The sequence below is a fragment of the Aphelocoma coerulescens genome, unplaced genomic scaffold, assembly GCF_041296385.1.
Source record: "Aphelocoma coerulescens isolate FSJ_1873_10779 unplaced genomic scaffold, UR_Acoe_1.0 HiC_scaffold_60, whole genome shotgun sequence".
Classification (NCBI taxonomy): Eukaryota; Metazoa; Chordata; class Aves; order Passeriformes; family Corvidae; genus Aphelocoma; species Aphelocoma coerulescens.
In genome coordinates, this window is record NW_027183949.1 from 301,689 (window position 1) to 317,248 (window position 15,560).

The following is a 15,560-nucleotide window of genomic DNA, read 5'->3' on the forward strand; positions in this document are numbered from 1 at the left end:
TCTTCAGTTCAGGAATTCAGTGCCAAAGGACCATTAACATTCAAAACACCCTAACAAGACAAGTCCCCAGGAATCATTGAGTTCTTCAATTCTTTTGTGGTAAATTAGAGCAATTCCCGAAGTGTTTTCAAAGTGAACATATTATATTAAAAAATTAATGAAATAGTATCTTTTTCCACAGTTTATTCTTTTCATTTTTATACATTAACAATCCAAAACACCCTAACAGGACAAGCCCCTGGGAATCATTTCTGCCTTCAATTCATTTGTGGTTAATTAGACAGATTTCAGAAGTCTATTCCAAGTGAATATACTGTGGTAACAATACAAGGAGAAATGATTTCTCTTCTGTGCCCTGGTTACCTTCTTCCTGTTATACACTGATATTGGGAATCTCCAGCTGATATTGATCCTGGCTCCTCCTAATGCAGTCTGAATAGATCTGAACATCAAGGCCCTTTATGGCTGACAATCAATCACACTTTGTCCCTACCCCCACCCCACCATTTCCCTCATCCAACCCCTGGCACTCAGAGCAGCCTCGTGCAAATCTGAGCTTCCTCCACTCCAGGCTGTGCCTGCAGCTTTCAGCTTCTGGGCACCAACTCCCACCTGCTCTCCTTGGAGAAGGAGCTGCCCGAGACACAGAGGGATGTTCATTTCTTGTCAGCAAACAGAACCAAGGGAAGGCACAGTTCAACACAATGCAAAAGTCATTCCTCTGCTGGATGGTAAATCCACTTTCCAGAGCAGACAGTCTCAGACCAATGGAAAACACATTCTGTACCCCGCACAGATCCCAAGATCCCTCAAACCCTCCCTGCCCCAATTCTGTCCAGATTTGCTCTGTGCACACACGAGTCCCACGCTGGAGGCACGAGCTCCCTCCGTGCCCAGAGGGAGGAAAAGAGGGAAAGTGGCTGAAGAGCTCTCTTGTGCAGAGCTAGAGCTGCACCGATCCCAATATTCTGGGCTCACGGGAACTTGATGCAACTCCCTCTGCAGCATCGGTTCCCTGGGTACAAATCTGCCTGGATGGCCGGGCCCAAGGAGTGCTGGGGAATGGAGTCACATCCAGGGCTGGCCCCAGGGCTCAGCATTGGGGCCAGCTCAGTTCAATCTCTTTATTGCTGATCTGGACGAGGGCATCGAGGGCACCCTCAGCCAGGTCCCAGGTGACCCCAGGCTGGGTGGGAGTGTGGCTGTGCTGGAGGGCAGGAAGCTCTGCAGAGGGATCTGGACAGGCTGCAGCGATGGGCCCAGCACAGCTGGATGGGGTTCACCAAGGCCAAGGGCCAGGTCCTGCCCTGGGCTCACAATCACCCCAAATCCCTGGCTGGGCCCTGCCCCTGATCCCCACAGCCTGTCCTGTTCCCTTCATCCCTCCATTGCCAGGGACTTTCTGGGACAGGGGAGCTCTTCTCTGGGTATGGACGGCAGTCCAAGAGCCACCACTGGAGTGGGAACCACAACTCATCAGGTTTGTGTCCTTTGGGGCTCAGAAACTGCTGAGACTCAGAGGCACAGAAGGTTTCTCTTCATGGCCCACATCAAAAAATGTAAACATGATAAAGTTTAAAAAACATCAAAACTCTTCCCTCAGCTTTGAGAGAGGTCCCAGCAACATCTGAATTTTCCACCATCCTCAAGGGATTTCCATAAAGGAACAGTTTTATACAAAGACATAAGAAAAGGTGATTCTAGAAGATATAAACACAATTGGGTGTTGATTGATGAGTTATTTCAACTTTGGAAAGTCTGGGAAATTCTCTGATGCTCCAAGTGTGAAGGCAGTCAATGGAGAGGCACTGGAATGAAGTAGAGAGGAACTGGAGGAGGAAATCTGGGAGCAATGGGAAGGACACAGATCCTGCTGCTCTGGTGAAGAGATGTCCTTAGACATGGCCATTCAACAGGAGAGGTGGAAACACCTGAGTGAAGAGGGACATGAAATAATAGACAGAATAGTGGTAACACAAGGAGAGGGGAAGATCAGTGTTTCTTCTCCTGCCATCTGTACACTTCCAGGAAATTCCTGTTCTCTCCTGGTGGGAAAATTTGCCATTTCCTAAAAGCACTCAAATGACCCAGCTAATGAGGATGTGCTCGTGCACCTCGCAAGCTGCAGGTCCCCGACAGCCCCGGAGGGCTCCTGTCCCATAAACATCTGCTCTGCTCCAGTCTGAAACAGGGACCAGCATCGTCCCGAGATCATCAGAGAGCTGAGGTTGGAAGGGGCCTCAGCAAGTCTGCAGCCCAACCTGGCAGAAACTGGCTCAGACCAAGGCTTGATTTGCTCTGCATTGGAAAATCCCAAAGGACAGGGACAGGGCAGCATCTCAGCACCTGGCTGAGCCCATGGGAACAAAGGCTTCCTCATGTCCTGGCTGAAGCTCCCCTCATTCCCCTTCCACCCATTGGCTTTTGTCTCCCACCAGGCCCCCGGGGAAGAGCCTGGCTCTGTGTTCTCCATCACCTCCTCGGTGGCACTGCCAGGCTGGGATGAGGAGCCCCTCAGCCTTCCCTTCTTGGGGCTGGACAAGCCCAGCTCCCTCAGCCTCTCCTCAGAGCCAAAGGGCTCCAGCCCCAGCTTGGAGGCCCTTCCCTAACCCTGCTCCAGCTGCCAGACATCTTTCCTGCCCTGGGGAACCCAAACCAGGCCACAGTGACCGGGATAATGCACGTCCTTGATGTCCTGGTCACACAGCCCCAGCCCCTTTTCCCCATGTCCAGCTCTGGGGGTTGATTTGTGGAACATCCTTGGGGGAGGCTGCAGCGCTGGGGGACAGGAGGGAGCTGGGGGGAGAGGGGACCCTGCTCTGCACGAGCAGCAGGGGAGACTTCTCTGGGGGGTGGAAATTTGAGGGGGGCCGGAGCAGAGTGACCAACCCAGTGACCTCCCACAGCCTCTCTGGGATGTCACACAGCCCCCCTGTGATGTCACAGCCGACTCTGATATCACAGTTTGCTCTAGGATTTCTCAGCCCTCTCTGTGATGCCACGGCATGCTCTGCCATGTCTCACAGCCACCCTGGGATATCACAGCCCACTCTGTTATGTCCCACAGCTGCCCTGGGATGTCCAAGCCTGCTCTCTGATGTCATACAACTGCTCTCTGATGTCACACAGTCCCCTCTATGATGTCGGAGCTGCTCAATGACCTCACATAACCCACTCTGTGGTGTCAGAGCCCACTCTGGGACCTCCCACAACCCATTCTGTGATATCACACAGCCCCTTTCTGACACCACTCCTGCTCTGTGCCTCTATCACACACAGCCACAGAGGTGCCTCTTTGACACAGCCCCCTCTGGGACATCACACAGCCCCTCTCTGACCTCACAGCCCCCTCTCTGGAATGTATCTGTGATTCGTTAAATCCCGATATCCACGGGCAAAAGACCCTCTAACTAATTAAAGTTAGAAAGTGGTGTGTTTATTCAGGCACCGGCGGGCGGCATGGGAGCAGCCTCCTAAAGACATGCCAGCCATGCACAAGGTTCTTTGTTCTCTATTTATTACTCAAAGTTTTACATCTTCTACATATGTATGACCCCAGCACCTCCCATCCTCTGCTTCGTATTAAAATGAGATCATTAGCCTTTCACGCATGCACAGTTTCTCTCTTGAATTGGGTCTGTGGTCTCCAACTGGGTCAGTGGTCCTGAAAGATGAAGTCAGGAATGTCTTCCTCACAGTGACCTTTTTCCCTTCTTGCTGTTGCCAGGCCTTCGTGACCTCTTGGCGCAGCCGAAGATCTCCTACTTTTGATTAATTTTTATGAAACTCAGATGCTGTTCCTGGTTCTATTGGTTTCAATCAGTTTCAATTTGTTTTGATGAGAGTTCTTTTATTCTGTTTCCTCCTACAAACAAAACTTTAAACAAAATATAATGGTAAATAATACATCACTTAGCTCTAGCTTAGGCATCTACTAATCATAAACTTACCTTTGTTTATACTGAATAAAGTAATTATAACAATTTCTCCTAATCCTTAGTTAGAATTTTAACCTTTTAGAACCTTGACTTAGTGATACCATGGGGAATCATGGAACCAAGGAGCCATTGTGACAGTGCAGGGGCTCATGTCATCAAGGATACAATTGTGACAGTACAGAACATCCTAGCAACAAGGCTCCATAGTGACACCATGGGGAATCATGGAATCAAGGAGCCCATTGTGACACGGCCAGGCCGCATGGAACCAATGGTCCATTGTTACACGGCGGATTCAAGAAGACCATGGTGACACCACGGAACCTCATGGAACCATACGTCCATTGTGACACAGCGGGGCCTCATGGAAACAAGGGAACCATTGTGGCAAAGCAGGGCCTAATGGAAGCATGGAGAGCATTGGGACATTGTGGGGAATCATGGAACCATGGAGAGCATTGGGACACTAAGGAAACTCATGGAACCAAGGTGACCAATGGGACACAAAGGAACCTCATGGAACCAAGCCTCCATGATGACTTTGGAGGGCCTCATGGAGCACAGGATCCATTGTGACACAGCAGGACCTGGTGGAACCAAGGAGCCTTTGTGATACTCCAGATCCACATGGAACCCAGGGTGCACTGAGACACAGCGGGGCCTTGTTGGAACCAAAGACACCTCTGCAAAAAGCAGGGGAGCTCATAGAAGCAAGGAGTCCATTGTTACAACATAAAACCTATGGAACCACGGGGCCATTGTGACACAGGGGGTCCACATGAAGCCAAGGAGCCATTGTGACACTGTGGGCCTCAATGGAAAAAAGGACACTGTTGATTGTAATGAAGCTCATGGAAACTATGGGACATTGTGACACTGCAGAACCTCATGGAGCCAGGGAGACCACACGGAGGAACCTTATGGAACCAAGGGGCCATTTTCACACTGCAGAACCAAGGAGATCATTGTTGACGGTACAAACCTCATGGAACAAGGGGCCATTGTTATACAGTGAGGCCTCATGGAACCAAGGGTCCATTGTGACACTGCGGGGCCCTGTGGAACCAAATATTCATTGTGACACAGCGGAGCTGCTTGTAACCAATTGCGATACTGCGGATCCAAGAGACCACGGTGACACTACGGCACTTCATGGAACCAAGGGGCTGTTGTGACACACCAAGGCCTCGTGGAACCAAGGAGAGCATTGTGGCAGAGCAGAACCAAGGAGGCCATTCGGACAGAATGGACCCTAAGGGAACCAAGGCTCCGTTGTTCTACAGCAGGGCCTCCTGAAACCAAGGAGTCATTGTGAACCTGTGGGGCATCATGGAGTCAAGGGCACCACTGCTACTGAAATCTGCTGGAGAGAAACCTTCTCACACAGTTTGGAGGATTTGAAAGCAGCTATTCTTTATTACAGCATGGTGGTCACTCAGGTGATCCTTCATGCATTGGAGTGCACCGAGCATGGAGTGAACAGAGTTTCTATCAGACACACTGATTACATATTCATTAGCTATCCCCACTTCCTTTGACTTTATTTGACATCGTTGTACACCTTATCACAAGTCCTGTCTATTTCTCCAAGGCTGTGCTGTTCTGTCCTACTGTCCTTGATAAGAGTTAATGTTGTTCTGTCCTACTGTCCTTGTCACATTGCTCGCCCCACATGAGGGGTGTCTGCAATCCCCCCCAGCCAATGGGCTTGGGGTGGGCAAGTGTTCCCAAGGGAACAGGGACGGGACAGCTGGGCTGGACTGACCCAAGGGATGTTTCATTCTGTGTCACACCATGATCAGCAAGAAACTGAGACAAGCAGGAGGTGGAGAGCATTAATTTCTTTTTTAAGACATTTTTCTTTCAAACAGCACCTACACATACAGAACCCTCTCCTGCCACAAGGTGGTTGAACATTTTCCGCTGATAGGAGATTTCCTGTGCATTTGCTTTGCTGCTGTTTGTGGCTCTTGCTTTTGTTTGTGGCTTTTGCTTTTTGTGGTTAGTTTGTTTGTGGGGTTTTTGAGTTGTTGTGAGTGGGTTTGCAGTCAATATTAACTAGATAGGTTTTGTCACAGACTCCCTGCAACTTGGCAGCATCCACAAAGGAGTTGAAAGTGTGTTTCATCCCATTGTAGAGATAATAGAAATGTTCCCCAGTGGTGGTCAAGGGCTGGCCACTGAGGGATGGCACCAGGGAGTGGCTGCCAAGAGGACTCTGTACCATGGATGACATCTGACCCTCATTGTTCAGCCCAATTCCCACCCACCCCATGTTCCACTTCTTCAGCCCAGCTCTCACCAACCTGGCTCTGAGGAGACCCCAGCAGACCCTGGCACAGGCCTGGCTGGAGTCTGGGCACACAACATGCCCTTCTTTTCCCTCCCACAGGGCTTCTGCAATCCCTGCCTTGTCCTGCCAGTGCCTGGAATGGCTGCAGGAGCATTTGCCACATGCCCTTCCCTGCTGAGCCTGACCAGTCTGGGACTGTCCCAACACCTGGATGAGAAGGCCAGTTCTTTCCCATAGGAAGGAAAGCACAGAGCCCTGGTGTTTCAGGGCCAGATGAGAGGCCACAACCAGAGGCCAAGGCCAGCCAGAGCTGTCTGTCCTGGCAGCTTTTGTCTGGGAGAAACCCTTGCATATAGGCAATTTTGGAGGGGAAGTACCAGTTTTGGCCATGGGTGCCTGGACAGGAGGGTCGGTTCTTTTCTATAGGAAGGAAAGCCCAGAGCCCCAGTGTGTGAAGGCAGGTGAGAGCCAGCTCTCAGGAAGCCAAGGGCAGCCAGACTTGTTGGTAATGGCAGCTTTTGTGTGGGAGCAATCCCTGGATATAGGCAATTTTGGAGGCAGAATCCCATTTTGGCCATGAATGCCTGGATGACAAGGACAGCTCTTTTCCCTTTGAAGTAAAGCCCAGGCCCCAGTGTTTCAGGGGCACATGAAAGAGACCCTTGACATGCCAAGGTCAGTTGGAGCAGTCAGGCCAAGCCAACCACACCTGTTACCTGTTCCCTCAGATCCACGGGGCCCCGCAGTGTCACAATGTTGGTGTCATATTGGGTCCTTGGTTCCATGAGGCCCCCCTGTGTCACACTGGCCCCTTGTTTCCATGGGGCCCCACAGTGTCCCAATGGTTCCCCCTTGCTTCCATGGGGCCTTGCAGTGTCACAGGGGTCTCCTTGGTACTGCAGTATCACAATGGAATCTTGGTTCCATGGGGATTCACAATGTCAGAAGGGTCTCCTTGGTTCTACAAGGTCCTGCAGAGCCCCTTGATTCAAGGAGGCCTTGAAGTGTCATAATGGTCTTCAGAATTCCATGAGGCCCTGCAATATCACAATGGACCTTTGATTCCATGAGTCCCCACACCGTTACATGAATCCTTAGTTCCATGGGGCCCTGTAGTGTCACAATGCTCTCCTTGGTTCCATGGTGCCACACAGTGACACAACGGCCCCGTGGCCCGAGAAGGTCCCATAGTGTCACAATGGTTCCTTGCTTCCATGAGGCCTTGTAGTGTCACAATGGACTCCTTGGTTCCATGGGGCCGCAAAGCGTCACAATGGCCCCTTGGTTCAATGGGGCCTGTGGTGTCACAACAGTCTCGGTGATTCCATAAGGCCCTGCAGTGTCACAGTAAAACACTGTTTCCATGAGACCCCACAGTGTCACAAGGACCCCTTGGTTCCATTGAGCCCCACAGTGTCACTATGGTCGCCTTGGTTCCACAAGACCCTGAAGTGCCAGAAGGGTCCTTTGGTTTTACAAGGCCTCAAAGTGTCAAAACGGCCCTTTGGTTTCATGAGGCCCCACTGTGCCACAATGGACCCTTGGTCATATGGAGCCTCACAGGGTCACAATGGTCCCCTTGATTCCATGAGGCCCTGCCGTGCTATAATGGCCCCTTGGTTATAGGAGGCTCTGCAGTGTCACAATGGCCCCTTGGTTCCAGTGGGTCCCAAAGTGTCATAATGGTCCCCATTGTTCCATGAAGCCCCACAATGTCACTGTGGTCCCCTTGGTTCCATGAGGTTCCTCAGTCACAAGGGTCTCCTTGGATCTGCAGAGTCACAATGGCCCCATTGGCTCCATGTGGCCACTCTGTGTCACAGTGGCTCATGGTTCCATGAGCGTTCATACTGTCAGCAACGATCTCCTTGGTTCCACAGTGCCACCATGGATCCTTGGATCTCCACTATGACAATGGACCATTGGTTCCAAGGGGTCCCACAGTGTCACTGTTGACTCCTTGGTTCTGTGAGTCCCCAATGTCAACAAATCTCCAAAATATCAGCATAAGACTCCTTAACACTGATTTGGTGTTAAAGAGAGCATCATTTATTCAGGCCTGAGCTCCAGCAGGGGATAACTCCTAACCTTACGTGGACACGTGACTCTACAAGTGTGTTGCTCACATCCAGTCGCTACATGCGTATTACAATTCACCCATTTCCTTAAACCCCACCCCAAGCTCCCAGATTCCGTCCTTGTTTTTTCTATCACTGCACCCTTGAGCCAGATGTCTTCTTCTTCTCTTCCAACCGTCCCTGCTGGGAAAGCAGCCCCTGCATGCCTTGTTCCTCTGCTACAAGATCACAGACACGGTAAAAATGGAATGAAGCCTTTTGGTATCAAGCCCAAGGCTTTGTGTGCCAAGGCAGAGGCAGGCAGGACGCAGAGCTGCCAGCAAAGGAAGGGGCCAGCCAGGTGGGGCAGCCGGGGGGATGAGGACAGCCTGCAGGGACAGAGGCGCAGGGCAGGGACAGCGTGGCACAGCCTGGGCTGGAGAGGGCAGAGGGATGGGCAGCAGCTGCAAGGCCCTGACTGAGCCAACTTGTGCAGCACTTGGGCCACGGCTGCTGTCCCTGGCCCTGAGGCCAGCAGGAGACAAGTGACCCCTGCAGCCCTGGGGCCTCAGTGCCTCCTTGTCCCTGCTCAGCAGCCTGGCAGGGGCCGCCCCATGGTGCTGCCCTTGGCACTGCCCATCCCCACATCCCAGTGCCCCGGCAAGAGCCCTGAGCACTGAGGGAGGGACAGGATCTGCCTTGCCAGGGGCTGGGGCTCAGGCCTTGGCCCTTTGCATTCCTCAAACACATCCAGCTTTGCTCAGCACCAGAGACACCTTTCCCTTGCTTGTCCCACCCCTGTCATCACTGCCTGCAGTGTTCTGCTCTGACTGGAACCTGGGGACACTTTCTCAGTCCTGTCCCTCAGTGGGAGTGGAGGAAGCTCAGATTTGCACGAGGCTGCTCTGAGTGCCAGGGGTTGGATGAGGGAAATGGTGGGGTGGGGGGAGGGACAAAGTGTGATTGATTGTCAGCCATAAAGGGCCTTGATGTTCAGATCTATTCAGACTGCATTAGGAGGAGCCAGGATCAATATCAGCTGGAGATCTCCGATATCAGTGTATAACAGGAAGAAGGTAAACAGGACACAGAAGAGAAATCATTTCTCCTTGTATTGTTACCACAGTATATTCACTTGGAATACACTTCTGAAATCTGTCTAATTAACCACAAAAGATTTGAAGGCAGAAATGATTCCCAGGGGCTTCTCCTGTTAGTGTGTTTTGAATTGTTAATGTATAAACAGGAAAAGAATAAACTGGGAAAAAGATACTATTTCATTAACTTTTCAATATAATATGTTCACTTTGAAAACACTTCCGTAATCGCTCTAATTAACCACAAAAGAATTGAAGACCTCAGTGATTCCTGGAGGCTTGTCTTGTGAGGGTGTTTTGAATGTTAATGGTCCTTTGGCACTGAATTCCCGAAGAGCTGAAGGCTGAAGAAGCCTCTGCAGAAGGAGAATTGAGCAGCAACCTCCAAGTTGCTGAGGATGTCAGCAGCCCCCACTGAGGCCATGGCTGCCAAGAGAGTGTGGGGGCAATGAGCAGACAAGGAGAGCGTCCCTGGAGCTGGGGAAGCAGAACTCAGAGGCAGCCCCGGCTCCAGGTGGGAAATGGGCTCTGGGATGTGGCTGTGAAAGCCCTGCCTGGGCTTGGCCAAGCAGCACAGCCAAGCCCTGACCCCATCCCCTGGCCATGGGCATCGGTGGCCTCACAGGATGCTGGTGGCTGTCCCGCAGCAGGGGGATGTGGGGTGTGGGATGGGGAGGGCAAGAGAGCAGCAGGAGCCCTCCAAAGCTCTGGGGGCTGCAGGAGGAGGCCACAAGCCCTGGGGCTGGCAGGAACTGGTGTCTGCTCATGGGCCTCAGTGCGAGGGACAGCAGCCACAGCCAGGGGACACAAATCTCACTGCTGTGCTGATGAGGCTGACAGCTGGACTGGGGCCTCACAGAATTAGACCTAAAGACAGTCAGAATTTACCCATGACAATATGACAGTGAAGATTTGGAGCTTCAGTGAAAGCCACAGAGAAGGCCAAGAAGATAATCCATGAGAGAAGATGTTCTGGACACAAGGGGAGGATGTTCTTGTAATGGGACATTGAGAGTGTACAAGGAAGAGCTTGTGGATCATATGTAGCAGCTCTACCTTTGCTTGTACAGCTGATTGTTTTACTGCCTGAATGGTCATTGCTTGTTAGACAGCCTTGGCATTGTTTGCTCAGCAGCCAATCTCAACAGGCCACAGCCATTGTGAAGAGGTATAAGAACAGCAGGAGAGAAAATAAAAACTTCTACGACTTTGGATTACAACAAGTGTGTGCTGTTCTGTGCTCCTCGACAAAAGCCACAGCAGACTTTGGCCTATTCAAGAGACTTATTTGGAGAGTTCCTTGGGAAGCAGCCCTTAAAAACAAAGGGCTCCAGGAAAGATGGAAGTGCTTCAGAACAGAAATCTTGAAGGTGCAGGAACAGACTGTCCCTGTGTGCCAAAAGATGTGCCAAGGAGGAAAACAAACAGCCTGGATGGGCAAGGAGCTTTTGAAGGCACTCAGGGAAAAAAGAGGGTGCATCACCTTTGGAAGGAGGGTCAGGTGTCTCAGGAAATGTTTAAGGGAGTTTTTAGGTCATGGAGGAAAAAACTTAAGAGAGGCAAAAGCCCAGTTAGAACTCAATCTGGCCACTTCTGTGAAGGACAATAAAAAATATTTTTATAAACACATTAATGGCAAAAGGGAGGGCAAGGAGAACCTGCATTGTCTGTTAGATCGGGGAGGGAATTTAGTAACTAAAGATGAGGAAAAGGCTGAGCTACTTAACCCCTTCTTTGCCTCAGTTTCCAACATTAAGACAGGTTGTCCTCAGGACAAGTGGCCTCCTGGGCTGGTAGATGGGGACAGGGAGCAGAACAGCCCCTGTAATCCAGGAGGAAGCAGCTGGTGACTGCTGAGCCCCTCAGATGCTCACAGGTGTCTCTGGGAGCAGATGGGATCCATCCTAGGGGGATGAGGGAGCTGCTGGATGAGCTCCCCAAGCGTGGATTTCAGTGTCTTCATTGATGATCTGGATGAGGGCTTTGAGTCCACCACCAGCAAATCTGCAGATGACACCAAGCTGGGTGCGAGTGTGGATCTGCTGGAGGGCAGGAGGGCTCTGCACAGGGACCTGCACAGGCTGGATCCAGGGCCCAAATCCAACCATGGGAGGTTCAACAAGACCAAGTGCCAGCTCCTGCACTTTGGCCACAACAACCCCTGCAGCGCTACAGGCTGGGGACAGAGTGGCTGGACAGCGGCCAGGCAGAAAGGGACCTGGGGGCACTGATGGACAGCAGGCTGGACATGAGCCAGCAGTGTGCCCACGTGGCCAAGAAGGCCAATGGCACCTTGTCACAATGACCGCCACTGACCACTGCCCAGGCTAGCCCCTGCGGTGTGCGACAGGAGTGGGGAGCAGCCGGAGGCTCTTTGCTTTAAAGCTGCTCCTCAGGAGTTCAGCTCTGCCCAGGGGAGCTGAAGCTCCAGGCACAGCGGCTGTCAGCAGTCCGGACAAGGGAGAGGATAAAAAGTAGCAAGGAGGCTTGCCACAGGGGATAATCCAAGTTTATTGGAGGCAACTCCCAGGAGAGAAGCCCAGAACAGCTGCGGGGAACATCTTATAAAGGGAGGTGATACAATGGGGATGGTTTAACTGCAGACCAATAGAAATCTCTACGGGAGGGATATGGACGAGGATAGACATTTCCTTGGGCCAATAGCCTCAAGGGGAGGAGGGAAAGGGATCACATGTCCCTCTGGGGCACCGAGGTTTAGGGGTTTCCAAGGGGGGAGCTATCTAAAGGGGTAGGGTCTCGGGGAATTGATGGGGACCATATAAGGTAAACTAGGAGGTTTCAGATGATGGACACTGGACCTTCGGGAACAGCAGTAGGGGTTTGGGTGATGGATAGGGAAAGAGCTAGAACAAGGGGAGGAGAACAACCATGTAGGGAGCACCGGGGGAGCGGCTTGGGTCTGAGGCAAACCAACTGGGAATAGGAGTGGGGAAGGTAGGGATGAACCATTGGGGGACAGAAAACTTATATAAAAATACAATAAAGGTATCACATCACCACAGCACCTGGCCTGGATCAGGAATGGAGTGGCCAGCAGGACCAGGGCAGGGATTCTTCCCCTGTACTGGGCACTGCTGAGGCCGCACCTCGAGTGCTGTGTCCAGTTCTGGGCCCCCAATTTAGGAAGGACATTGAGGGGCTGGAGCGTGTCCAGAGAAGGGCAACAAGGCTGGTGAGGGGTCTGGAACACAAGTGCTGTGAGGAGCGGCTGAGGGAGCTGGGCTTGTTTATCCTGGAGAAGAGGAGGCTCAGGGGAGACAAGGAGGTGTCAGGGCACGGCTTGGGCTTGATGATGTCCAAGGTCTTTTCCAGCCTGGTTGATTCTGTGATTCTCTGAAACCACCCTTGAAGCAGTTGCAGGATGAGCCCTGGGCCTCCTCTTCAGAAGGTCCAGCAGCCCCTGTCCCTCAGCTTCTCCACACGCGCCCCAAAGCCCATCCTGTTAGTCCTGCAGAGCCTCTCCAGCTCCTCCTCACTGCCCCACAACAGGGAGCCCCACAGCCAGACACAGCAGCCCAGATGTGGCCCCCTGGCCTGTGCTGCCTCTGGCAAGGGAACAGCTCGAGGCACTGCAGGACCCTGCAGACAATTCCTGCAGCACTTGTAGGATGATCCTGCTCCCCAAGGGATGTTCCCGTGGTGCCAAGGCAGGAACTGAAATGGGGAGTGGGGCCAGAGAGGAAAGGGCAACCAGGGCTGGGCTGTTTGCAAGAGATGGGACAGGGATGGGCAAGAGCAAGAAATGTGGAGCAGGAAAGAGGAAAGAAAGCAAAGGTGAAGCAGAGGAAATGCTCAGGGCTGTTTGGGGGTGGCTGCCAGGCAGCCCTGGCTCTGAGCAACAACGTCTGCAGTGGGACAGGAAACTCAGAGCTGATGGGAACAAACTTTCTGGCTGACTTGAGAGGCCACGACAAAGCTGAGAGGTTTCCCTGCCGTCCCCCAGCCCTTGCTGGCCCCCAGGGGCTGATGGCATTTGTGCTCACTCAGGTTCATCTCCCCACACCAAGACCGTGGGGTGCTCACGCCTGGGCTGTGCAGTGCAAACAGGGGCTCCTGAGCCAGTCCTGCCGTGGGTGTGCCTGCAAGGATCCAGCCCCTCTCTGAGCTGGGGAGAGGCCAGGGCTGCAGAGGGGGGATGTTGCTGGCAGGTGCATGAGGCCGCTCTGGGACGCTGCCCTGGGGTGTCCAGCGCAGGGGGGATGGATCAGCCCCTGCTCTGCTGCTCCTTCCCGGCTCCCCCAGGGACCCTGCAGAGCACCAGCCATGCTGGTTGCCCCCACCCTGCCCACGGCCACCCTGGGGCTGCTCACGGGGGTTTTCTCTGCTGAGCACTGGCCTGGGCGTGCTCTTGAGAGAGCCTGGGCAAGGAGCCTGGAGCCCCCAGGCCCTGCCCTGAGGCGTCAGCGCTGGCCCAGCAGTGCCCATGGCCTGTCCCTGCTGCAGCCCCGGCACTGCCACCCCAGGGCTGGGAGCGAGCCCCAGAGCACTCAGGCCCTGCAGCAACACCAGGGGCAGGAGGGCAGCGGGGCAGTGGCACGGGAGCAGCACTGGCAGCACCAAGGGCTGCTGCTCCTGGGCACAGCTGCTGTGCCCCCCTGATCTGCCCCCAGCTCTGCACACAGACATTGCTGCTGCAGCTCCACAGAAGGCAACTAAAGGGGCATCTCTGCTGGAAACTTTGCTGGCAGATCCTTGAGTTCATTTAAAGGCAGCGAGAGCACAGCTCCTCATTGACACAGTCTGGGGCCACAGCCAAGGTGCAGAGAAACAAAATGAGAAATGGAAGAAATATTGCCCTTGCTTTGTGGACAACAATAAATTACTGAAGGCAGAGAAAATAACCCCAGAACCAAACCAAGTAGAACTATCAAAGACGAGTTTTATTACAAGTGATTTGCAAAAATTGGCAACCAGTTTAATGTTTCTTAAATGGTCCAGCCATCAGTGTCCACACTGCAGCCTTGAGCTCCTGGTTCCTCAGGCTGTAGATGAGGGGGTTCAGGGCTGGAGGCACCACCGAGTACAGAACTGACAGGGCCAGATCCAGGGATGGGGAGGAGATGGAGGGGGGCTTCAGGTAGGCAAATGCTGCAGTGCTGAGGAACAGGGAGAGCACGGCCAGGTGAGGGAGGCACGTGGAAAAGGCTTTGTGCCGTCCCTGCTCAGAGGGGATCCTCAGCACGGCCCTGAAGATCTGCACATAGGAGAAAACCATGAACACAAAACAGCCAAAATACAGAAAAGCACTCAGCACAATAAGCACAAGCTCCCTGAGGTTGGATTGCGAGCAGGAGAGCTTGAGGATGTGTGGGACTTCACAGAAGAACTGGCCCAGGGCATTGCCCTGGCACAGGGGCAGGGAAAATGTATTGGCCGTGTGCAGCAGAGCATAGAAAAAGGCACTGGCCCAGGCAGCTGCTGCCATGTGGGCACAAGCTCTGCTGCCCAGGAGGGTCCCGTAGTGCAAGGGTTTGCAGATGGACACGTAGCGGTCGTAGCACATGACGGTGAGGAGGGAAAACTCTGCTGAAATGAAGAACACAAAGCAAAACACCTGAGCAGCACATGCTGAGTAGGAGATGTGGCTGGTGCCCCAGAGGGAATTGTGCATGGCCTTGGGGACAGTGGTGCAGATGGAGCCCAGGTCGGTGAGGGCCAGGTTGAGCAGGAAGAAGAACATGGGGCTGTGCAGGTGCTGGCCGCAGGCTACGGCGCTGATGATGAGGCCGTTGGCCAGGAGGGCAGCCAGGGAGATGCCCAGGAAGAGGCAGAAGTGCAGGAGCTGCAGCTGCCGCGTGTCTGCCAATGCCAGCAGGAGGAAGTGGCTGATGGAGCTGCTGTTGGACATTTGCTGCCTCTGGCCATGGGCATCTGTTCTAGGAGGAGACAGTGACAAGTCAGGAGAGACTTTCCTGAGCAATGCCCAAGCCCTTTCTCCCAGCCCTGCCCCTGACACTCTGTGCCACCCAATTTTCCTTTTCTCAGAGCCCTTCCCTCAGCCCCGTGCCTGGAGCTCTGCTGGGATCTGGCCCTGTTGCCGTGACGAGCAGGGGCTGTGCCCATGGACACCGAGGAATCAGCTCTGCTCTGCAGCAGTGGGGTCATGGGACAGGGGGACAGGGGCCAGTCCTGGGGTTGGAATTTGTCAAACAGA

At 53.2% G+C, this 15,560-nt stretch overlaps 1 protein-coding gene across 1 annotated transcript; it reads right to left on the minus strand.

The window, feature by feature from the left end:
* Positions 1–14,321: 14,321 nt before the first annotated feature.
* LOC138102020 (olfactory receptor 14J1-like) lies at positions 14,322–15,254 on the minus strand. The gene has a single exon (XM_068999772.1). It carries the CDS (start codon positions 15,252–15,254, stop codon positions 14,322–14,324), a length of 933 nt encoding a protein of 310 aa, XP_068855873.1.
* Between the last annotated feature and the right edge of the window lie 306 nt (positions 15,255–15,560).